Genomic DNA, 24,680 nt, shown 5'->3' on the forward strand with positions numbered 1-24,680 from the left:
CACAGCTAGAGATTGACGAGGTACAACACAAATGCTACGGCAAGGAGGAGTCAGGACGCCAGGTCAGGGGGGCGATATCATCACCCCCACCCGAGATTGGGTACATAACCCCAAGTGCGATAGGAGAAGGATCGTTGAGTGCGAGAGGAACTGACCTGAAAAATAGGATCATGGCCAAGCTTGAAACCTGGATCCCCCGTAGCCGGTTACCAAGATTACGTGAAGTACCCTCAGAAGGTCTGCTAGATTATGTTAATGCAGCACTACGGGCAATACCTACAACCACGATTACCGACACTAACAAGCTGATCTACAATACGGCAGCAGTGATCAGTGAGATGCTTGGCTACAAGTTGAACAGCGACAAGGGGCAGTACCCTCCATGGAGAAGGAGGCTAGAGGGCAAGATCAAAGTAGCACGGAGGGAGGTTAGCCAACTAACGGAGTTGCAGAAAGGTGCGACAAATAAGGTGCCTAAGAAATACAGCAAGCTGTCCATACCTGAGGCCTTGGAAACTGCCAAGCAAAGACTCACAGCCTTGGCCAGCCACTTGAGGAGGTACACCAGAGAGATAGAAGGCAGGAGAATAAACCAGCTGTTCTCCACAGAACCAGCAAAGGTGTACTCTCAGTGGCAAGGGAACAATAAGAGAACAGCACCACCAAGGCTGGAGACGGAGCAATACTGGAAGAGCATATGGGAGAAGGATGCAACCCATAACGGCAATGCTCAGTGGCTAGAGGATCTGAGGGCAGACCACAGCGACCTCCCTGAACAGGGTTCAGTAACCATCAAGTAACCAAGAAAGGGTCTCCAGTATGAAGAGTTGGACAGCACCAGGGCCCGACATGGTTCACGCCTACTGGCTGAAGAACCTGACTGCACTCCACGAGCGTCTGGCAGCACAAATGAACCAGCTGCTAGTTAACGAGAGACACCCGGAATGGCTAACTGAAGGCCGGACGGTCCTGATCCCCAAGGACCCCAAGAAGGGACCAGTCCCCTCCAACTACCGAGCAATAACCTGCCTCAGTACTACATGGAAGCTCCTGTCAGGCATCATATTGTCACTTCCGGCGCCCCCCGTGTGCGGCAGCCTGTTACAGCAGCTCTGCTCATTCTGAGTTTCTTTCTTTCTTATCTTTTCTTCTCGTAATTTTTTATAACGAACGTATCAGTAATTAGACTCTGCAACCATAACAAATTTCCCACGTGTGGGACTAATAAAGGTTATCTTATATCGGCTAAGATGAACAGGCACATGGGTCAATACATGAGCGGGACACAGAAAGGAATTGGCAAGAATACCAGAGGCGCAAAACACCAGCTACTGGTAGACAGAACAATCAGCCGAGACTGCAAGACCAGACTGACCAACCTGTGCACTGCCTGGATTGATTACAAGAAGGCCTATGACTCAATGCCCCACAGCTGGATACTGGAATGCCTAGAATTGTACAAGATCAATGGGACCCTAAGAGCCTTCATCAGGAACTCAATGGGGATGTGGCGTACAACACTAGAGGCCAACTCCAAGCCCATAGCACAAGTCACCATCAAGTGCGGGAGCTACCAAGGAGATGCTCTGTCCCCACTGCTGTTCTGCATAGGCCTGAACCCCCTCAATGAGATCATTAACAAGACTGGCTACGGATACCGACTACGGAACGGAGCAGTTGTCAGCCACCTCCTGTACATGGATGACATCAAGCTGTATGCCAAGAGGGAACGAGACATCGATTCACTGATCCACATCATCCCGGGAACAACATCGGAGATCTCTGTCCAGAAGAGCGCAGTCCTGGGAACAGCTAAGATACTGCGCAGGACCCTCAAGCTCCCAGGCCTCTGGTAGAGGACCCGAGCTTCAGGGATAAACCGCCCGCAGGGGCGTGCTGGGTGTTTATTTATACTATATATATATATATATATATATATATATATATATATATATATATGTGTGTGTGTGTGTGTGTGTGTGTGTGTGTATATATATATATATATATACACACTATACTATACTATACTTTATTACTCTTATGGGCTACAGTTGGTTGCAAATGTGAAGTTTGATTTAACAGATTTGTCTTCCAGGATACAGGCTCCAGGTGGAGCTGGGAGTTAAATAATTCTTCAACTCTCTATCCTGTTTCTGCTGGTGTGCCTCAGGGTTCAGTATTAGGGCCTCTTTTATTCATTATTTACAGTGGGGAAAAAAAGTATTTAGTCAGCCACCGATTGTGCAAGTTCCCCCACTTAAAATGATGACAGAGGTCAGTAATTTGCACCAGAGGTACACTTCAACTGTGAGAGACAGAATGTGAAAATAAAAATCCATGAATTCACATGGTAGGATTTGTAAAGAATTTATTCGTAAATCAGGGTGGAAAATAAGTATTTGGTCACCTCAAACAAGGAAAATCTCTGGCTCTCACAGACCTGTAACGTCTTCTGTACGAAGCTTTTCTGTCCCCCACTCGTTACCTGTATGAATGGCACCTGTTTGAACTCATCATCTGTATAAAAGACACCTGTCCACAGCCTCAAACAGTCAGACTCCAAACTCCACCATGGCCAAGACCAAAGAGCTTTCGAAGGACACCAGGAAAAGTATTGTAGACCTGCACCAGACTGGGAAGAGTGAATCTACAATAGGCAAGCAGCTTGGTGTGAAAAAATCAACTGTGGGAGCAATCATCAGAAAATGGAAGACATACAAGACCACTGATAATCTCCTTCGATCTGGGGCTCCACGCAAGATCTCATCCCGTGGGGTCAAAATGATCATGAGAACGGTGAGCAAAGATCCCAGAACCACACGGGGGGACCTGGTGAATGACCTGCAGAGAGCTGGGACCAAAGTAACAAAGGTCACCATCAGTAACACACTACAACGGCAGGGAATCAAATCCCGCAGTGCCAGACGTGTTCCGCTGCTGAAGCCAGTGCATGTCCAGGCCCGTCTGAAGTTTGCCAGAGAGCACATGGATGATACAGCAGAGGATTGGGAGAATGTCATGTGGTCAGATGAAACCAAAGTAGAACTTTTTGGTATAAACTCAACTCGTCGTGTTTGGAGGAAGAAGAATACTGAGTTGCATCCCAAGAACACCATACCTACTGTGAAGCATGGGGGTGGAAACATCATGCTATGGGGCTGTTTTTCTGCCAAGGGGACAGGACGACTGATCCGTGTTAAGGACAGAATGAATGGGGCCATGTATCGTGAGATTTTGAGCCAAAACCTCCTTCCATCAGTGAGAACTTTGAAGATGAAACGAGGCTGGGTCTTCCAACATGACAATGATCCAAAACACACTGCCCGGGCAACAAAGGAGTGGCTCCGTAAGAAGCATTTGAAAGTCCTGGAGTGGCCTAGCCAGTCTCCAGACCTCAACCCCATAGAAAATCTGTGGCGGGAGTTGAAAGTCCGTGTTGCTCGGCGACAGCCCCAAAACATCACTGCTCTCGAGAAGATCTGCATGGAGGAATGGGCCAAAATACCAGCTACTGTGTGTGCAAACCTGGTAAAGACCTATAGTAAACGTTTGACCTCTGTTATTGCCAACAAAGGTTATGTTACAAAGTATTGAGTTGTATTTTTGTTATTGACCAAATACTTATTTTCCACCCTGATTTATGAATAAATTCTTTACAAATCCTACCATGTGGATTCATGGATTTTTTTTTTTCACATTCTGTCTCTCACAGTTGAAGTGTACCTCTGGTGCAAATTACTGACCTCTGTCATCATTTTAAGTGGGGGAACTTGCACAATCAGTGGCTGACTAAATACTTTTTTGCCCCACTGTATGTTAAGGCAAGTTTCTGGTTGAATTGTTCACAGTGCCATGTCTCCATAAACCTGACAAGTGGGCCCTAACTTCTGGCTGAGGACCAGGAATGCTGTTAATAAGGTGGGAACTTAAAATTTGGGTTAGCAAATTTGGGAAAGAAAACTGACAGCTTAAGTGGAGAAATGTGCAGGAGTCTGAAACACTGCAAAAGCAACATATGCAAATTCACATACAGAAGCAGAAAATGCATTAACCTTACAAGGACAAGCTCATAATGATTAATGCATAGACATTGATTAAACCTGGCTAAGAACACAAACATACGCAATGAAGAACAGCTTGCTGTTTGTATGAGTGATAGAATGGTGTGAATGTTTAATAAAATACATTTGGGTTTGAAGTTGAGGAATAACTCAAAGAAGCTATATGACAAAGGGAGTGAGTTATGAACAAAGAAAAGTGATTAAAGTAGTTTTAAGCATAGCAGACAGAAGAGGAGTGCAGATTTGGATAGGAAATTTATAGTTTAGTGATTATATGTTGTCGTAAGGGGGTTATGTCTTATGTTGAACCTAGGTATGTTAAAGTGCACAAAGGGGGTGATTGTTGTGTGCAAATTGTGTGGTTTTAACAAGACTTTCGGTGTATTGAGGAGGTGAAATTATGTGAGTTGACCTGGGAGTGTCAGGACTGCGGTGCCAATATTTGTGTGTTTAAGGTTGTTGAGGTTGTGGTGATGGGTTGATTCTGTCAGTGAGGTTCGGGTTGTTGTTGTTTTTGTTTTTAATAGAGGGAGTTTTAGGAAACATGGACATGTCTGAGAGGGGCCCATTATTTTTGTAACAGTGCACTTAGAGAAAACCTGTCAGGTGATTTTGTTTTGTGTTTTCATGAGCTAATAATCAGCTCTCTTTTTTCTCATTTTTGTTCTAAGCAGGCCTGCAACAGTGAATAACAGCGCTGACAAATTCTCGGGAAGAGCAAATATAAGGTGGGCTTTCCAGATTACAACTGGCTGAGGAGAAAGCTACCTGTGGGGATCTGATCAGGTCGTAAGTCCCTGTCTAAAAGGATTGTAGCGATTCAATCCAGTCCAAAACATAAGGAACTATTTTCCTATGGAAAATAAAAAATGAATGAGCTCATTTTGCTGAGGGCGGAAATCTAAATGCGGCGATGGTTTCCACTATCAGCAAAGAAAGAATGGATGAATGAATGAATGAATGGATGAAAGACTGGAAATAAAACAAACGGACTGACTGGTAAAAGCTGACAAGACTTGACCACGACTCAAGGTTAACCTCCACCTAGATAGGACAAAAGGGTGGATGAATTTATGTGTGTTTCTTTTTACAGGAGCAGAAAGATGACAGCGACATCTGAGGTTGCATGACGATTTAACTTTTAATGCTACTTTCTGTGTTTGTGAATCTACTAGGGTGGTTGTTCAGGGGTTTGTGTTGGGTTGCTCACAGAGATAACTGTGAGAAAGTGTGTACACACCTGCGCAGCGTTAACATTTGCATTTTCTTCTCTACAGCATGACAGTGCTTGATGTGCTTTGAATATGTGGTTTATAACTGGACAAGTGGTTAATGTTTTCTAATAATGTTTTCCTACTACAGGATTTCTGGGCTTATGTGTGAGGAAACTGTGTTTATAGGTTATGAGTGGGTGATGCTATTAAACTGTGGGGAGACACATCCGGTCTTGAAAACAGTGTGATTCTTTTTACAGGAAATGTTTTTACAGGACCTCTGGAATGTGGATGGCTGACGCCTAACCCGAGATGGTCAAATGTGGTTTGCTAATGTTTGTTTTGCTTTGGTTGAGAGTGCATGCGGAGGATTCAGTAGAAAACAGACAAGTGACATGAGAAAACAAATAAGAGATGCAGTTTCTATGGAACAGTTTAATATGGCGCTTATAGGGATAAAACAAGTGGAGTGACATTGCTTAAGGGAAGTCACTGATTAAATTCGGGATAAAATAAATTGCGGCAATAATAGTGATGTAATGATTTGGGAAATCCTGAACATGATACTTGTCTGTTGTGCTGAATACTTTATCACTTTCATGATCTATAGTTGGTTGTAAATAAGATGTTTGATTTAACAGATTTGTTTTCCAGGATACAGGTTCCAGGTGGAGCTGGGAGTTAAATGAGCTTAACATGTAACTGCTGACTGATGTTTTTACACAAGCTTACAGGTTGGCAGGAGATTGTTTTAGAGAGAATGTGTAACGTTCTTGTATAGGTCTCAGTGGGGAGACCCAGAGGAGGTGAGTATCATAAAGTGTAAAGGTCACTCCTCGGGGACTGGCATGGTGGCCAGAGGAAATCAGGAAGCCGATCGAGCTGCGAAAGAGGCAGCAGGCTATAAAGCACTACGGCAGATGGTACAAATAAGTGTGGAGGAAGAAGTAGGAGTCAACATGTTGGAGGAGGCCAGGAAGGCCCAAGAGGAGGCGGCCCCGGAAGAGAAGGGGGTCTGGAAGAGTCGAGGAGCATGGGAAGAAGGAGATCTCTGGCGAGGACCTGACGGACGACCGGTGTTGACTGCCAACCTAGCGGAACAGAAGATTGCAGAAGCAAATGGGCTTGGCCATGTGGGTGTGGCCCAGATGGAGAGACATCTGTGCCATTGGTGGCATCCCTTTTTGAGGGATATGATTAAGGAAAAAGCTAGGACGTGCCTGATCTGTGGGAGGCACGATCCAAAGCCAGTGATTAAACCAGAGGCAGGTAAGTTCCCCATTCCAGAAAGACCAGGGGAAGAGATTGTCATTGATTTCACTGACATGATCGACGTGGGACCGGGAGGAGTCCGGTATTTGCTGGTAAGTGTGGATGCTCTGACGGGGTGGCCCGAAGCGTGGCCAACAAAGAGGGAGGATGCAAAAAGTGTGATTAAGTATTTAATCAATCATTACATCCCCCGGCATGGTTTTCCCAAAAGAATTAGGTCAGACAATGGAACTCATTTTAAAAATAAAGATTTGGCAGAAGTAGAACAGAAGCTGGGGTTGCAGCACCGATTTGGGACGTTGTATCATCCTCAGTCCCAGGGGAAGGTGGAAAGAATGAATCTAAACCTGAAAAACAAAATAGCTAAAATTTCTGCTCAGACGGGGCTAAATTGGGTTGCAGCCCTGCCAATTGCATTGATGATAATAAGATGCTGTGTTAATCAATCCACAGGTTTCACACCATATGAGCTGTTGACAGGACGACAGTTTCCAGGTCCTTGGACAACAGTCCTGGCGGAAGAGAGTATAAAAAGTAACAGAAAGCATGCGGAATGTTGGAAAGAATTAAAAGCTCTTGTGTCTAGTTTCACACAACAGGTTGGAGTGGGGGTGAATGCGGTGGACAGGTCCGTCCCCGACGCCAAGGCTGTGTGGCTGAAGGTCATTAAGCGAAAGTGGAGAGATCCGAGGTGGACGGGGCCATTCGAGGTGACGGCTCGTACCACCAGCGCGGTTCGGTTGAAGGGAAAGGGTGAGTCCTGGTTCCATTGGTCTCAATGTGCAGTGGCGGATGAGAGCTTACTCGAAATAAGCTCCACCCAAAGTAACACGGGGGGGAACATAGAGGCAGAATAATCCTCTCCCCCTGTGCAGCGGTTCTCCCCAGCAGTCTACCTGGGGAGACGAAGAAAGAAGAGGAGCGTCACGCGCCAAGCATCAATTCATTCCAGGCTCCTGATAGGCTAGGGCTCTAGTCTAAAATAATTAAGAGATTAAAGGAATCGTAATAGTTTTGTACGTTAATCGCATACTTTTATACTCATAACCTTATACTCTTATCACGAAGTTTAAAGTAAAGGTAAAAAGAGCCTGGGAACAGTGATCATGAAACTGTGGGAAAATTGGAAAATAACGGGGGTGTTGGGGTTGATAAGTGTTATAACGTGTTTATTTGTTTTGGCCTCGCAAGCGAGCCCAAGAGGAGGAGTTGTCAGGTCAAGGAATGTTATTTTACTGTCACTGTGTTATTATTCACATGTACGGTCATTATTTCATCATTACTTCATTAGTCTGCATCACTTATCATCAGTTTATCATCAATATTATCATGTATCATTTATCATTTAGTAAATCTGCTAACGGTGTTTGCTGAGTGATCTTGTATTCCTTGTATTCCAGAGCACGCAGAATAAAACACATTCTAGATATAATACTCTATCATGCATAGCACCAGCATAGCTGTAGGTCCAGGCAGCCCAAGTCAGATAAGGACACCGAACTTTCGTTGGCCTGGACCTACACTCTCACAAAACTGCACACTCGTGTACACAATTGTTTATGCTGCCAAATACCGATGATTGGAAACATCTGGTTTCAAGCCTGGGAAAGTGTTGTTGTTCTGAGAAGAGGTCCAGGAATTGTCTTGACGTCATAATGGCTATAAAGCTTTCTGTAACGAGCAGAGAGGCGAAGACCGTAGTGCTTCCCACACTGTGTAAACTGTGTGTGTTTAATAAATCACTTTTTAGACACCTCCGAGGACTCTGTCTGCACTTGTTTTTCCTTCCAAATCAAAAGAACCTTACAGAGCCTATCTTCACCACATATAGGTGTTTTAATAAAATAATTTGTGTTGACCCACTATGGACTTTCAGTCGTATGTCTCTTCCTCAAAATTTGAACCGCGACAGAAGTCACGCACACAGAGAGACACATTCTCACACATTCACTCAAACACACACACACACACACACACTCTCACATGCATACACACACACACACACATACACACATTCTCACATACACATACACACGTTCTTGCACATGCATATAGATGTTTACACATACTGTATTGTTTGAACTGTTTTCCCAATAAAAGGCAGCAAGCGGAGGCCGGATTTGGGGTCATTTTGTGGTAGGATACGAAGTGCGTTCCTGAGATACTGACGAGGCCTCCCTTGCAAGTAAATTGATTGTCTTGTGTTCTTCATGATGAATAAGTCTCTAAACTAGCGGGGCTTGTGGAAACACAGACCCAACAATAACAAAGAGAGGGAAGGTAGTCAGAAGTAAGGGGGATCGAACTAGGCAACAATGCAGACATAAAGGACCACTACAAATACCTGGGGATCCCACAGGAAAATGGAAACCATGACGAGGCTGCTGGCAAAGCTGCAACCACCAAGTACTTGCAGAGGGTCAGGCAAGTCCTGATGAGTCAGCTGAACGGTAAGAACAAGATCTGGGGTATCAACACTTACGCCCTGCCCATGATTAACCCTGCTGGGACAATAAGCTGGGGAAAGGAGGACATAGAAGGCCACTGACATCAAGACAAGGAAGCTCCTGATCATTCATGGAGGGTTTCAGTCCAAGTCCAGCACCCTGAAGCTGTATGCTAAATGGAAGGAAGGAGGCCGGGAACTGGTGAGTGTTAGCACCACGGTCCAGGATGAGACAACAAATATCAGGAAGATGGCCCCAACAAACCACGTGCTCACGTCTACCATACCAGGCAAGACCCCAGGTGAAGGCTGTGTAAAGATGCCCCTGAGACAATCCTGCACATAACAGCAGGATGCAAGATGGAACGCCATAACCAAGTGCCCGGATGGTTGGACTTTAACAAGGTTCCAAGTAGAGCTTCAACATGCATAAGAAGAAATAGGAGTGAGACAAAACTTTTTTGTGAGCTTGCAATTTATTATGTGCAGTGCAGCGAGGAGCGCTTGGACCTCTACGTTGGAGCAACCAAATAGCCACTCCATAAATGGATGGCGTCAACATATAAGAGCCCCCTCGACACAACAAGACTCAGCTGTACATCTGGAGCTAAAGGATAAAGGACACTACCAATGTTCATACTTTGGACCCAGAGGACAGATGGTTTGAAAACAAGTAAAATAGGCCATCTATGTCCACTGTGAATGACAATCATTGAACAGCCATCTTCAGGCACTATCACATTGACAAACTGCCTGGTGAGATGACAGCAAACCCGATCAGCATTTACAACTGAGTGATAAAACTCTTTGCTTAATGTGCTCATGGACCAATGTATATATTTAAGTTATGTATACCTGAACAGTAGCATGAGAGCCTGAAGGAATGTGCGGAAGTTGTTGTGGTGATTTATAGCTGTATCCTCATTCAGCTCAATGTTGCCAAACACCTAGAGCAGAAACATGGATTCAGGCCACAATATTGTAATGGTAAATTACTGCATGAATATCACATTCTCTGACCGAGTAGCATCACACACCTGCATTCCAATGATGGCGTAGATAAAGAACAGCATGGCAATCAGTAGACAAACATAAGGCAGGGCCTAAAGGCAACAACAGGAAACAAAACGTATTTCATTTTAAATACCCACTCTGAGTTCTTCTAGGCAGTGTAGAAGTGTGTGCAGGAAATTGCTGTATGTGGCTTTGGAAGTGTACAGAAAATGTGAATATCAGGGCTAGTCAAGAATGTGTAAGCATTGTACTGTTTATGAGCACCTTAAAAGACTGAACAAAGGTCCACAGCAAAATGCGGATGGTGTATCCCTGCCTCAGCAGCTTTATGAGTCGAGCAGCTCTAAAGAGCCTCAGAAAGCTCAGGTTGAGCAGCCTGTCCTGTTAGACACAGATAAGATAGGGAGCACTTACCCACCAAATATCATTGCTCAATGTTAAACACACTTATGGAAGTCAGCTGGTTACAAACAATCACATGTGGCAAAAGCATACAAGGTCAATACATTCAATTTCGCTAAATGCTGTTCATCACAGTGCTTTAAGAATTATCACTAAAAGGGGGCACAAAGGTTTTCCAGATGGCTCCATTTACTCATAACCTTAGACAACAGTGCACAGACTGGTTGACAAAGGAGCAAAGGAAGCCTCCTAGTAAACACACCTATGGTACCAATTTTGAAATCTTATGTGACCTTGTTCTCAAGTTATTACATTCACAAGATTTTCAGAAAACTTTCTCTGATCTTGAGGTTAAGGTCACCGGGAGTGAATGGTAAATTGACTGGTTCTTATTTAGCGCTTTTCTACTCTGAGCACTCAAAGTACTTTATACAACTTGTACATTCACCCAAGCACTTTTTTCTAAGCTGGTTCTTATTGCTTACTATCTAACATTCACAGGCATTCATACTCCAATGGATGCATTGGAGAGCAACATGGGGTTAGTATCTTGACCAACGACATTTGGCATGCAGACTGGGATTGAACCGCAAATTTTCCAGTTTGTAGGTGACCTCCTCTACCACCGGAGCTACAGCCACCCAGAGTCAAACTTGTCCAAGGTATTTAGTAGATCCACCGATGTTATCAATTCAAAAATCCGAGGTAACGTCCTTTTTATTTATCACATTCACGACATTTTCACTGAGATTCAAACCTGTCTAAGATTTTTAGATACCTAAATGACATCAATTTGAAGCAGAAAATATTTTTTCTCATGGGATCAGTTTCTTGATCATTAATACGCAATTATCATGACCATCAACGACTAGGGATGGACCGATCCGATATTACGTATCGGTCCGATACTGACCTAAATTCCTGAATTGGATATCGGAGAGAAATAAAAAAATGTAATCACATCCATTAAATATCACAAAAGCACCTCACAAAATGAGAGACATGGCATAACTCAGCTCATAACCTTAGGGAGCAGTATGCGCCTCTTCTCTCTCCCTCCCTCTCCTGTTGCTACTTCAATCATGAAACTGATCAATGATCAGCTGATCAGTTTTTCTTTCGCGACTCCCGTCTCTCTTGTTTGTTTTTGGCCCACTTTGCACCAGAAAGAGGAAACCAGGGGCTGAACAACAGCAGCACGTTTAAGCTTGATAAGCTGTTGTTAGAATTGTTAGAATTTATTTAATATTACTTTCTACAACAGGATCCTTTTCTATGTAGCTAATGTAAGTCTAATATATACCCTAGTAAGCTATAGTACTTTTTCCTTTGGTAGGGTACCATCTGTGCAGTCTGCAATTCTGTTGAAGAAAGATGTTGAATCTATTAAATTATTGTATAAAAATAATTGATTTCTGTGTTTTTTGGTTTTGTTTTTTTTACATGTGCATTAAAGTTAATTTAATTGCGCCAATTAAGCAAGTATGGGGTGATTCCCCATACTTGCCAACCTTGAGAACTCAGAATTAGGGAGACATTCAATGGATGTGTGTGTGTGTGTGTGTGTGTGGATATATATACACATATTGCAAAAACTTGAATTTTACAGTGTTTATTTATTTAAAACTATTTATTTAAAGTATGTTACATGTTCTTAGCCTGGATACCATGGCTATCAAGTACTGATGTCCCCTAATATGTTTTTGTGAAGTCTAAAGACAATCCAAAAAATATTGTGGGTAAAATAAAGTTTACTGACTTAAGATGCAGTTTAAATCTTGCTAGAAGTTCATTAGACTGCTAGCAAGATGTAAACTGCAGGTTTATAGGGTTTCTTTTCCCTACATCACCAGCATGAAAATGTTTTTATCATAGGACAGTTTTATTTACAGAAACCTACTCACCGTAGTCTAGTGATGTTTTTGGACCATGGCATGCCAACACCATTGACGACAATCAACAACAAATGTGTAGAATGACAGAAAGAGTTGGGAAAGAGAGGCAAGAGAACACAAACAGTCATATTGTACAGCATAAACTGATAACAATCAGCAAATAATCGTATGCAGATACATATACACACATGTGTACAGAGATATACTTATAGTATAGTATAATAAAGATATACTTATAGTAGACTGAAAAGTCTGGAATAAATAAAGAAACTACCCACAAAATATGCAAAAACACTGTAAAATATAACTCAGCCAAATATCACACATTGAAGGTTACTCTCTAATGTGGATTCAGAAAAACACCTGTCCTGTAATTATTGCATCGTATCAAAACATTAATACCTCAAATCCTTTCCTTTTCCCCAGCTATATAGCCTCTGTCACGACTCTGCCATGTGACTGACCACTGGCTAGTTAGCTTGCTTGCTAAGCCCCAGTTAATTTTCTAAACTGCAGTGTTTTTATGTATCCCATGAAATATTTAAGTGAGAGTGAGGTGGGTGGGAAAAAGTGCTCTTACATTGATTTCCGTCACCAGGATGTCAGTAATGCTTCCCAACACTGTCACAAAGTCAAACACGTTCCAAGCATCCTTTAGGTAGTTCTGAAGAAAAAAAGCAAAAAAACAAAAAATAAAATCAGGAGCTGTGCTTTACCTTTAAGAGTATTTAGAGTTGCTTTATAATGACTACCCACCAATGGCCCAAAAGCAATGATCTTGAGAATACATTCCAGAGAGAAGAGAGTGGTGAACACTATGTTGAGGTTCTTTAGCATTACTTCATAGAACTCTGGAGCTCCATAGAACTACAAGAGAAGGGCAAATGAGACGTTAAGGCACATTTTAAGGTGACGAATAACGATTAGCTTAGTGTGTCAGGCTAATGCATTCCTTCTATGTCCATTATATGGAGACTATACCCCATAGTGCTTAAAATATGAAAATCTTGATACAGATGGAAGGAAAGTGGACAATACATGTAGAAAGGCTAATTTATAACATATCCTGTTCTCAAAAACTGACATAACTATAACTCTGGACTCAAGAAATACGTGCTTAAAGGTTTTAAAACATGTGACATCACCGGGTTGGTTAGTTGCTAGTAATAGACTGACACTGTTTGTGTTAGCTAACTACTAACAAAAACAATAACTCAGGGTAAATAAAGGACACTAAAACTAAAAATCAGTTTAAGTGGATCACTTTTGTGCTGCCCTTTGCTGCAACCATGAATTTTAAGTTAAAACTAAGGATACACTATTCACTTTTCTCTGACTGTTAAGCATTCAGTGGCTCTCTGTTGTCTGGCTAGTTGCAGTGAAACAGAAATTCCGCCTACCACACATATTAACCAATTTTTCCTGCAGATATGCTGATGTATTTCCTGATTTTGCTTCAGTAAAAAAAAAAACACAGTTATGTTTGTGATGTGATGTGAATGTATTAATCACTAGTGTAAACTGTTTGGATCTGCTTGGGAAAAGAAAGATTGTTTTATTCCATAAAATACCACTTATCGCATCACCTGATTGTGCTGCTTTGAACACCCTGCTAGATGAGGAAAATAAGAGTTTTTGACTCTAGCTTGTTGGCCCGGTAAACCACCTGTCACCTGAATCAAACGGGCTGTCTTCCACATTGTCCTTATTCAAAACGTTTTTTACAAACCTGAACCTTAAGGCTAACAGGTGGATTTTCCCATGTCAGTGTAGCTAGTCAGACAATGAAGAACTGGGTCTGATGCTAGTTAGCTAACAGAAACTAATTCAGTTAGCTAACTGATTCTACTAATCGCATCTTGGCGAAATCACGTTCTGTACAAGATGCCACTAAATTAAACATGTTCTAAAAACTTTGCGCACATATTTCTTAAAACATCTACAAAAACAGTGCTACATCTATGTTAGTTTTTAAGAGCAGGTCTCAATGGTATAAATTAGAAAAAATTTGAAATTCACACGTAGAAATGAAAGATTCAATGTGGGGGTAGGGTTTCATCAGGGATTACCTCCGGGCCCCTTTGTGTTTGACTATTATGGGACTATTATCCCTCCAAAACCCCATCCCCTTGGGACTGTGGCTACGTCCACAGTCGCAAGGAACAAGAAACACAGGAACAAGGAACACAGTCCCACAGGAAAACCACCGAGTTTTTTAAATGGACTAACAATGAGGAGGAGTTGTTGCTGCGAGTAACACAAAAGTACAAAGTTGCAAAAGCGAGTGAGAATTAAAGAATTTTAAGAAAAGCTATCTGGAGCATGTACAGACTGATATCAATCTTTAATAGGGCTGTCAAAATTGAGAGCAAACAAAACAACTGCTGTATAATGCCCTCCGCTTTCTCTGTTTAATTGGACACATGACTGCATCATATGACTGACATGCGTCATCGTTTTATAAAGTCTGCGTCCACACTGCGACACGAAAGCAACGTTTTCAAATGTATGCATTTTATAGAGCACTTTCCATGAGTGAAAACGTTGTCTCAGTGTGGACGGGAGGCCAAAACGGAGAGAAAACTATGCGTTTTCAAACAAAAACGCATTAGTGTGGAAGTAGCCTGTGTCACCTCCCAGACCACCAAAACAAAGCACAAATTAGCAAAAAAAGTTTTAAACAAAAATTAAAAGACAGAATAGAATGTACAACTGCAGCAAAGAGTAAAACACTAGATTGTTAAACATTCTCTTCTGTACAGAAACAGTACTGTACAGTCCAGAAAAAGCATTAGTCAAGGTTACAATCTTCTTATGGCCTCAGACAGTGGACAGTGGTCTGTGTTATTTAACAGTCCTATTTTTTGTAAATGGAGAGTCCTCTTCACACACTAAGGTTAATTATGGTGTTCAACAGGGTTCAGTGCTAGGATCAGTTCTTTTTACCTTAAGCTGGGCATACACTGTGCGATTTTTTCAATCGCGTTATTCAGCTCCTGCTCAAACTGTATGATTGACTCTCAGGGGTTAGAAGTTCATAGAGAACAATGCAGGGTCTCACACTATACGGCCCGAGTGCTCACACTTGCGTGTGTCTAACACGAAAGTTATAACACAAAATCTGTCTCTCGCTCTCCCTTTCACTCACACATAGACACATCCACCACCACCATCAATGTTGCTAAATTGCTAATGAAAACTAGAAAATCCATTTTCTGAAGAAACTGCAGTGTGATTGCTGATAGCTGAATGTTTTGAGCTGAAATGAAATAAATGCTGAATTTAAGTAAAAAAATGTTTAATGAGATGAAAAATACAGAATTATTCACCTGAAAACAAAAGTGCAGAACTGCTAAAGGCTGATGTTAACACAGAAGAAGTTTGAAAGCAGTTTTGAGTCACAAAGCATCTGAATGAATATTAAAAGTTCATATTCTTTTAATCACCAAATCACTGAAATGTGGGAGAACTCACTACAGAAAGATCAATGCTGTAAGTTTTAATGATCCAGTCAGAAAGGATGATTCTTAAAGTCATCAACTGACTCCAAATGCCCAGGTTTGAACCCCCTATCTGCTAAAAACAAATCCACCAATCAAACAGAAGCCTGAATTTCATGGGCCAATCAGAATGCTTGATCCAGTTGTCCAGGACTAACTACTGATATACAACTACTCTGTGGCAAAACCCTGTCAAATCTGCCTCGGTGCACCTGTTGAACAATTGCTTCTAAATCCAAGACCCTAACTCCCATCAAAATCATTTTCAAAAGGTGAATATCCCGAGGACCTGTTCTACACAACTAATAGTTATGTCTATAACTTCTGTTCCCTGAAGGAGAGGAACAAGGTACAACACATAAGTATGGGATATCACGCCCTTGCGTGTCCTGGCTGAGGAAATCTTTATTCACACCTTTAAGGCAGATGACGCGCACGGCCCCACCTGCACATATAGCCGCTGTCATCACAGTCATCCCTCAGTTCAATAGCCGCTCTTCACTGAGCCAAACTGCTCAGTGGGGCCACCTTGTGTTGTACCTCGTTCCTCTTCTTCAGGGAACAGAAATTATAGACATAACTATTCGTCCCTTTCAGTCGATTCACTCGGTACAACACATAAGTATGGGACATATATACACGCCCCACAGAGCAGCTACCGAACCGGAATCAGACCAAGACATCCTTAGTGAGCGGTAGACCCAGCAGAAAGAACAGTATGAGCCACCGAAGGGGCTGTAACGTCCAACCGATAAAACCGCACAAAAGTGTGCGGTGATGCCCAACTAGCTGCCGCACAAATATCAGCTACAGGCACCTCTTTAAAAAGAGCCCATGAGGTTGTCATCCAGAAGTGGAATGAGCTCTCACCCCCTGGGGCAAAGCAAGACCTCTGGTGCCATATGCCAGTGAGATAGCTTCTATAATCCAGTGGGACAGCCTCTGTTTAGACAGACCTCTACCTCTATTTGGATTAGCGAAGCAGACAAACAGCTGGCCACATAAACGCACATTCTGAGTGCGCTCAATGTAGGTGCGTAGCACACGCACTGGACAAAGAGAATGCATCCTCTTCTGCTTCTCAGATGCAAAAGGAGGGGAGCAAAAGCTCAGCAACTCAAACTAAGAGCTATAAGATGCAGGCATGATCTTGGGAAAATAGGTAGCATTTGAACGCAATACGACCTTGTGGCCATCAGGAGAGAACTGTGTGCAGGAGGGATGCACAGACAGCGCATGAAGGTCACCCACTCGCCTTGCCGAAGCCAAAGCGAGAAGTAATGCAGTCTTATATGAAAGAAATTTAATATCCACAGACTCAATGGGTTCAAACAAAGGGCCTCCAGCACCAAAGATAAGTCCCAAGCAGGGACAGAGGGGCTTGAGCACCCGCCCCTTTCCTGATGGGTGCCCAAAGTGCCCTTTTGTTGAGGCAACTTTTTAAAAAAATATATATATATATATTTTTTTATGTGTGTGTGCGTGCGTGCGGAGTCCTGTCTGTGCCCCTCAACAATAATATTTAACTATTAATCACAGTTTTGCTAAATAAAAGGATCTGGCTTGCATCAGTCACATGATCACATTTAACCAATGATCGCCCTTGACGGCAGAACGCGCTGGTTACGAGCCGGGAACGAGCTCACAAAGAGCACGTGCATTTTTAGCGGTCCGGAGCTGTAGGAGAAACACAAGTTAACTCAGAGACACAGACTGATGCGACAAAACCAGTAAGTAGGTGTACAGCGTAAACTGTAGTGTATAGCACCCAGGAGTATTAGCTTATTACGTACACGTTGGTAAGCTGTCTTGTGGCAACTGACGAACTGAAACAAACGAGCGTGCTGTGTGTGCAACAGCGCGACAAACATTACCTGTCCTTTTATTAACTGCACAAGTAGTGCTGGTCATAGCTGCTGGCTAACTGGGTAAGGCTGTCATGGGTCTGTAGCTCTGTCCACCGTTTTAGGGAACATATTTAGTTTTAAAGTATTTAGAAACATATTTAGTTTTAAAGTAATTTTCCGGGCTTTTCCTGCCATTCTGGAGGGATTATATTTCACTAAAAAACGATCTAATATGCATGTCCACATAATAATTATTATAATTATAATATATTAAAAAACACAAGCTGTATTTTAAAGAACATACATTAAGAAGCAGATTATATTAGATTTCTATTTTAAATAAGACAAAATTTGGAATTTACAGCAGTAAAATTATTGTATCTCTACAGTTTAAAAATGTAATAAGCTTTCTCCCTGCACAGAGTGGATAGTGAAACAAATGGAATCATCATAAATACATTATTTCATATTTATTACTTCCCCCTCCTCATTGCTTTATTATTTTAGCTCTAGTAATAAATAATAATGTAAGGATTCTGGATCAGCACCATGATGCCCATAGTATATACAGTATTCTGAAGAAGGTCTAAAATGTCACTGTGTGTGCGTGCATGTGTGTGTTTTATTTAGATGGATTTTTAAAAAAAATATTACTCATGATATAACATTGTCCAGACATGCCTGGTAAGGACATGAGGAGGAAACAGCAGGAGCTGTGTGAGGCTACTAAAGGCAGTGCTATAACATTTTTCTGTCATAATTATATTATAGATTAAGTGCAAGAGTTGTTAGGTGTGGATAATTAGATTATAGTTTATTGCAATAGCAAGTTGTGCCTTGTTCTCACATAGCAAGTGGAGAGTGATATATGAAATGATGGAAGGAAGAAGAGAAGCAAAGAGTGATTAACAGGCAGAGCCTAAATTATTTCTCACAGTTTTTTGTCGCCTTATGGTTCCAAGCGCTGTCACCAATCTTTGCATTTTGTTATTATCTCATGACACTTGTTTAATCAGCTACCATCTCTCCTATGGACTTTTTAATGTCTACAGTCTCAGATCAACACAGCCCTGCCCTTCCCATATTAGATTCTTGATGAATGTGTGTTGTTGTTATTCAGCCTGGTTTAATGTGCCCCTTTTTAACTTTGAGCACCCGCCCCTTTAAACCTCTCTGCACGGCCCTGGCCTGGTTGCTATAGTGACTGAATGGTTTTTCTAAATTGAAGTAGTAGGAGTACAAAAAACGTACAGAAGATGGAATAGTAATAGTAAAGATTTGAATAACAATACACTAAATATTGATGAGGCAGCTGTGATTGAGCAGCAATGTCCATCCAACTATTTTCACAGTTGTTGTGGTCGTGATAATTTTGTAAGGCCACATCGAAAAGGCTCAGATGATGAGAAAGTTCTACAAGTTGTGCTTTCATCGCTTGTGTCCAGATTACACACTGCACTGCAGTGCTGCTCTGTCTTTTCACTTTCATTTCTGTGTTTGCATGTGCACAGTGTGGGAGGCTGTGGTGACACCCTCACGACGGCCGACAGGATTTCGAACAGGTTTGATTTTCTTGCGACCAAACAATTGATGATCGGGAGCTGGTTGTGAGGTGTTAATAGTTTCTCGTTACTAGAGCTGGGCGATATAAGATTTTTTCATATCACGATATGTTTTTTTCATTTCAGGCGATAACGATACCTATCACGATATAAGCCAAATAACTATATTTGTAAGATTTAAATGTGCCGTTGCTCACAAGTAAAATGTGAAATAATCAGTAGCTTGTTTTTATTTAAATATTTATTTCCCATAATAAGTTCAACAGGGTAGATGTACTTAAGGAACATGAGACTTTTTCAGATAAATAAAGGCAAATAATGCAAACTACACAAAAGGCAGCCGCTAAAGCGTTTAAGTTTCAAAATAGAACAAACGAAACAGACTACTAAATTGTCAATTCCACTTAGAAATAAAATATTAATTCTAAAAATAAATCTTAGTTTGTTTTACAGAAGAACAGACAAAACTGACTAACTTTTGTCAATATCAAATAAACTGAGAACTAAAAGGAAATTCTCAATCTCTCCTTGTTGTATAGCTTAGCTTTTCAAACAGTTTTAACAGTTACTTTAGTCTGACAATAGCCGAATGACGAATTAGCGCTTCCAGTCAGAGACTGAGGCTACGTCCACACGTACACGGGTATTTTTGAAAACGGAGATTTTCCGTTTTTCGTTTTAAAAAATAATCCCGTCCACACATAAAGGCAGAAATGAAGGAAAACGCTGCTATGAACATGCCAAAGCAGCAGGTGGAGCTAGATTCCTAACCGTGCAGAAATGTTGGCCAATCAGAAGTCTAGAAGCCTCGGTGGGAAAAAGTAAACAAAGCTGGGGCATAGAAGCAGAACCGAGTCGTATGTGTGGAGGGACAGTAACTGTGTGTATATGTAAGCATTTAAACACTGCAGAGAGTAGAATTAACAGCATCAGAATTGTAGAAATTCATTTCACCGAAACAATAACGTGGCGCACAGTGTGACGTCAAAAAATGCGCACACCTTTGACGCTGCGTTTTCTCCGTTTTTCTAGTCCACACGTAAATCCAAAAACAGACTTTTCAAAAATATCCATCCTGGCCGGAGTTTTTAAAAATCTTCGTTTTCAGTGACCAAAAACACCGTTTACGTGTGGACGAAAGGTGCAAACACATAGAAAAATCTGCGTTTTCAAAAATACCCGGGTACGTGTGGACGTAGCACATGCACCAGTTTATTGTATTTCCAGACTTGCTTTCGGCACAATTTACAGTGCACGCTACTCTGTTTTTTGTCAGACTTGAAATAGCCGAAATACCTTCACACTACGGAACTTCTATGGCTCTTCCGTTCGACAATCACTTCTCATTGGAACCATCATCTGTTTTCTCTTCGGTAACCTTCGGTCACGCTCGGTTGATTTTTCTAGTCGGCACACTCATTTCCTCCATTACCCGGGCGGTACGGTGGCTGGCTGCTTCCCAAACAAATACACATGTTGGCTGTACGTAACAAGTCACGTGACGTGACGCTGCGGCTGTGATTGGTTCGGCTCTGCACTACTTAATTTGGATTGGCTGTTCTTTTTGGCTGTTCTTTTTTTTTGTTGTTTTTTTTTTAAGAGGACAAGAGCGGCGAGGTCTATCACAATAGTTTAATTTTTCTATCGAGAAAAAGTTATATCGCGATACATATCGTTATCGTTCTATCACCCAGCTCTACTCATTACCCCATGTATACTACACGATAAATGCACGACACATGATGAAGGCGAAACTTGGGCCGATCACCACCAGAGGCAGAGCCAGACATTTGAAACACCCGGGGCTTAGCCCTAAAGGGTAGCATGCATGTGGGGGGGTTTTTTGTTTGGTTTTTTTTTTTTTGGGGGGGGGGGGGTGCTTTTAATTAAGCAGCAAGGCAGAACAAAATCAGGGCTGTATCAAGACACGAGGACTAAACCCCAATTCAACCAGACCCAGAACTGATCCGGAATTTAAACAGGACTGCAACAGTTCAAAATCAGGACTGCTTAGGACTTAACCAAGACAGAACCAGAATCAAAACTAGATGATAGTAGCACTGAAAATCATCATAGACCTGCACTACACTTATTTTTTTATTTCTACCAAAGTACAGATTCAGAAAAGTTTATATAATTATTTAGCCTTGTTGTGCAAACAAGCCTGCATAACTTAATAAATATATAACTTGAAAAATAACAAACCTAAAAAGAAACACTAGGTACAAGATACATGAGTACCTATGATACGGTGATACTTTTGGTAAACAACCATTTGACTAACGTGTGTCTCACCTGCTCTTGTTCCATCTCTGTTCTGTCCTCATTCTCCTCTCTATCCCTCTCTGTTCCTCTCTCTCCCTCTTTGTGCTGACAATCATCAAATATACAGTTGAAACCATAAAGTGTATGTAAATATCTGGTTTAAACTGTGAATATACTGCTGTGTATTGAAATACCTCTTGTTTTGCATAGAAATATACTGAATAACATACAAAGCATAATATATAAAATACTACCAGAGTTTTTTCTTTGAAAGAAGCCCCTTATGTCCATTCTTGTATATCAGTACATTACTGAAATCGATTTATTTAGCCGTGGACTGTAACAACTGAAAATATGAAATAAACACACATGTAAGCTAAGACTCTCTAAAGAAACAGCATTGTTGTTGTTCGGCTTTTCATTTCGCCATTTGTTGATTCACTTGAAGAGCGAGTAATGTAATATGGGTCAGTGATCAGTTTGATATCAATCTTTTGTGATACACCGTCATATTTACATTATTTGTACAGTACAAATGATTTGCTTTGGTACCTGGTCAAACTTCAGTTCTCCTCTCTGTCTGCCTGGCTCCGTTTCTCCAACAGCTCACTGGCAGGCAGCAGCTGCCCCGCCCCGCTTAGTGCCTGAGCTCTGATCATACCAATATTAGGGGGGATTTACGCACAGTTGTAAATTCCCACAGGGTGCACTATGTGCTTCGAATATTGTGTGTAGTTTTTTGTTTTATACAGTTGTCAGCCAGGCATCTAACTATGAAAAAATTACACTCCAAAAGACCCCGGACTTTTGAAAAAACAACCCGGGCTTAAGCCCAGTAAGCCACCCCCCCCCCCCCCCGCTCCGCCACTGATCACCACAACTGAAAAATCGGCTCAAAATTGGCCAAAAATCGCACAGTGTATGCCCAGCATTATACACACTTCCTTTATGCAGTATCATTAGAAGGCATAGCATACATTTTCACTGCTATGCAGATGATACTCAACTTTATCTATCAATGAAGTCAGATTACACACACTAATTAGTTCAACTACAGCAATTTGTGCAATTGTAACACTGATGAAGCACCAATGAGTTAATACACACAAGGTATTAGGCTCAATATTGGGCTATTATTAATTAACTTGATCAGAAGCCTTAGGAACGGCTTCTGGAGCCTATGGTCAATAATGAGTAAATATATACAACACAATACGCTTGTGCAGGTACCATGCATGTACGTTTTACACCTTTTTCTGCTGATAAAGACTTGTTCACTACTGCAGGAAAGTAACCAAATAACAAAAAGTTTCCTGTTTTTTTTTTTTAAAAACAATTGTATTACTATTGGCTATATAAATTTGTTTTGGTTGTTTGTTTTTTTAATACAATGGGTCCACAGAAAAGGGCCATCTTCTGTGATTTCATAGAACTTTGTTAAATACAACTTCCGCCTGTAATTTTACACATTTATTCATTACAATTCAAGTTCAAACAGTTGTGCTGACATTTCTTTCATTCACTACATCAGCATTTTTATATCATGTGGGCAGACTGTGATGTACTGTTGGAACCACACTCATTTTTCTATTAACTGGGATTAAATGTAGATAAACAGCTTTACACTAACAGAAATGGGAGTTTCACCAGTCTGACCAACTCGTGATCAGTGTTGTGGTAAGACTAATTATTTCCTTTGTTCTGCGATTTACAAGACATGGGAGAATAATTCAATTTTAAAAAATTAATTGTGATTGCCTAGAGTCAAAATTAGCTTTCCACCAGTGACAACTTAAGAGGGTCATCTAAGAAGGTGCAGCAACTAGTTGGCTAACTTAATTTACTTTTTGACTAACAATTGCCTACGCTTTTTTATTTGTTGTTTGTTATTTTTGTTTATTTAGTAAAAAGAGAAGAATTTTATAAAAGACATGACCTAAGTGAATCAGCGAGATTAAAGTTAGCAGCTGGAGGATTTTATTACTTTTGGCCAGAGCATCCAACTGTCCCTGCTAATGATTGCTACCAGTAACTTCATATATAACACTAAAGACATAAAAGTCTATAAACACATGTTCATGAATTCATGATTCATGAACACGTGACCTAAAGCTAAACCACCTGTATGTGTATTTTATTATTCATATGCTTTCTTACCTTCATCATGAGTACCACGGTGTTGAGAGCAATCATGATCATGATGGAGTACTCAAACGGAGCTGATACCACAAACTTCCACATCCTGTACTGGAAGGACTGTGTGTTCTCAGGCATGTAACGTGTTAGTGGTTTGGCGTTTATGGCAAAGTCAATACATGCCCTCTGCAACAAAATAAAAATACATATCTGCTTTACTGTTTTTATCATTTGAATGGAACTTCAGTACTCTGTTTTGTATGGATAAAAGCCTGACTTTGCTAGAAATAATTAAATATTTTATTTAGGCACAAACACCACATTTTTTTCATTTTGTAACTTTGGGTAACAGTTTATTTAGGTCCCAGATGCTAAAACTGGATCATTGTTAAGTAAAATTAACCAAGAACAGGTATATATTACAAATAATGTATTACAAAAATATGCATATTTAGTCACAGAAGCCAGATAAGGAGAAAATACTGAACCAACAAATACATAGTGGTCAGTGGCCATACCCTTAATAATGTTTACCAAATGTTACCAAGACAATTTGACCAATCAACGCATGGACCTCTTAAGATTTTGAAAGTGTCTTATGGCTCTTAGCAGCAGATTATATTTAAGACCTTGGTCATTCCATCTGAAATCATCAAAATTTTAGAACATTTCTGTTAAACCATTTCCAATTTGCCTTAAAAATGTCTCAGCTTAGTTATTAGCTTTACAAAATCAAATATAGGATAGCACAGTGGTCTTCATGGGCTCCATTTTCCTCTTACAGTCCAAAGACAGGCAGTTAGTGGAGTTAGGTTAACTGGGGATAAATTGCCCATGTGAGTGAAAATGGTTGACTGTTTCTCTATCTACGTCCACACTAGCCCATATAGATTTGAAAACAGCGTTTTTGTCTGAAAACGCTCCGCACCCACACTAGCGTTGTCAGTTGTTTTCACAGAGTTGCGCTTCCACATTGAAAATGCTTACGTTCCAGTACTGCGCATGCGACCTGCCTCATTTCTGTCTGCCGTTTATTTACTTTCTGGCTCTTTGAAACGTCCCGGCA

General features: G+C 41.2%; 1 protein-coding gene across 1 annotated transcript in view; it reads right to left on the minus strand.

The window, feature by feature from the left end:
• The window catches only part of cacna1ba (calcium channel, voltage-dependent, N type, alpha 1B subunit, a), a 315,954-nt gene that overhangs the window by 70,887 nt on the left and 220,387 nt on the right, over positions 1–24,680 (minus strand). The window contains exons 31-36 of the mRNA XM_076890695.1: positions 23,636–23,800; positions 13,061–13,171; positions 12,885–12,968; positions 10,272–10,388; positions 10,031–10,096; positions 9,849–9,940 (exon numbers count right to left, since the gene is read on the minus strand). Of these exons, the coding sequence (XP_076746810.1) occupies positions 9,849–9,940; positions 10,031–10,096; positions 10,272–10,388; positions 12,885–12,968; positions 13,061–13,171; positions 23,636–23,800 (635 nt within the window). The remainder of the gene's footprint in view (positions 1–9,848; positions 9,941–10,030; positions 10,097–10,271; positions 10,389–12,884; positions 12,969–13,060; positions 13,172–23,635; positions 23,801–24,680) is intronic.

The sequence above is a fragment of the Maylandia zebra genome, linkage group LG12, assembly GCF_041146795.1.
Source record: "Maylandia zebra isolate NMK-2024a linkage group LG12, Mzebra_GT3a, whole genome shotgun sequence".
Classification (NCBI taxonomy): domain Eukaryota; kingdom Metazoa; phylum Chordata; class Actinopteri; order Cichliformes; family Cichlidae; genus Maylandia; species Maylandia zebra.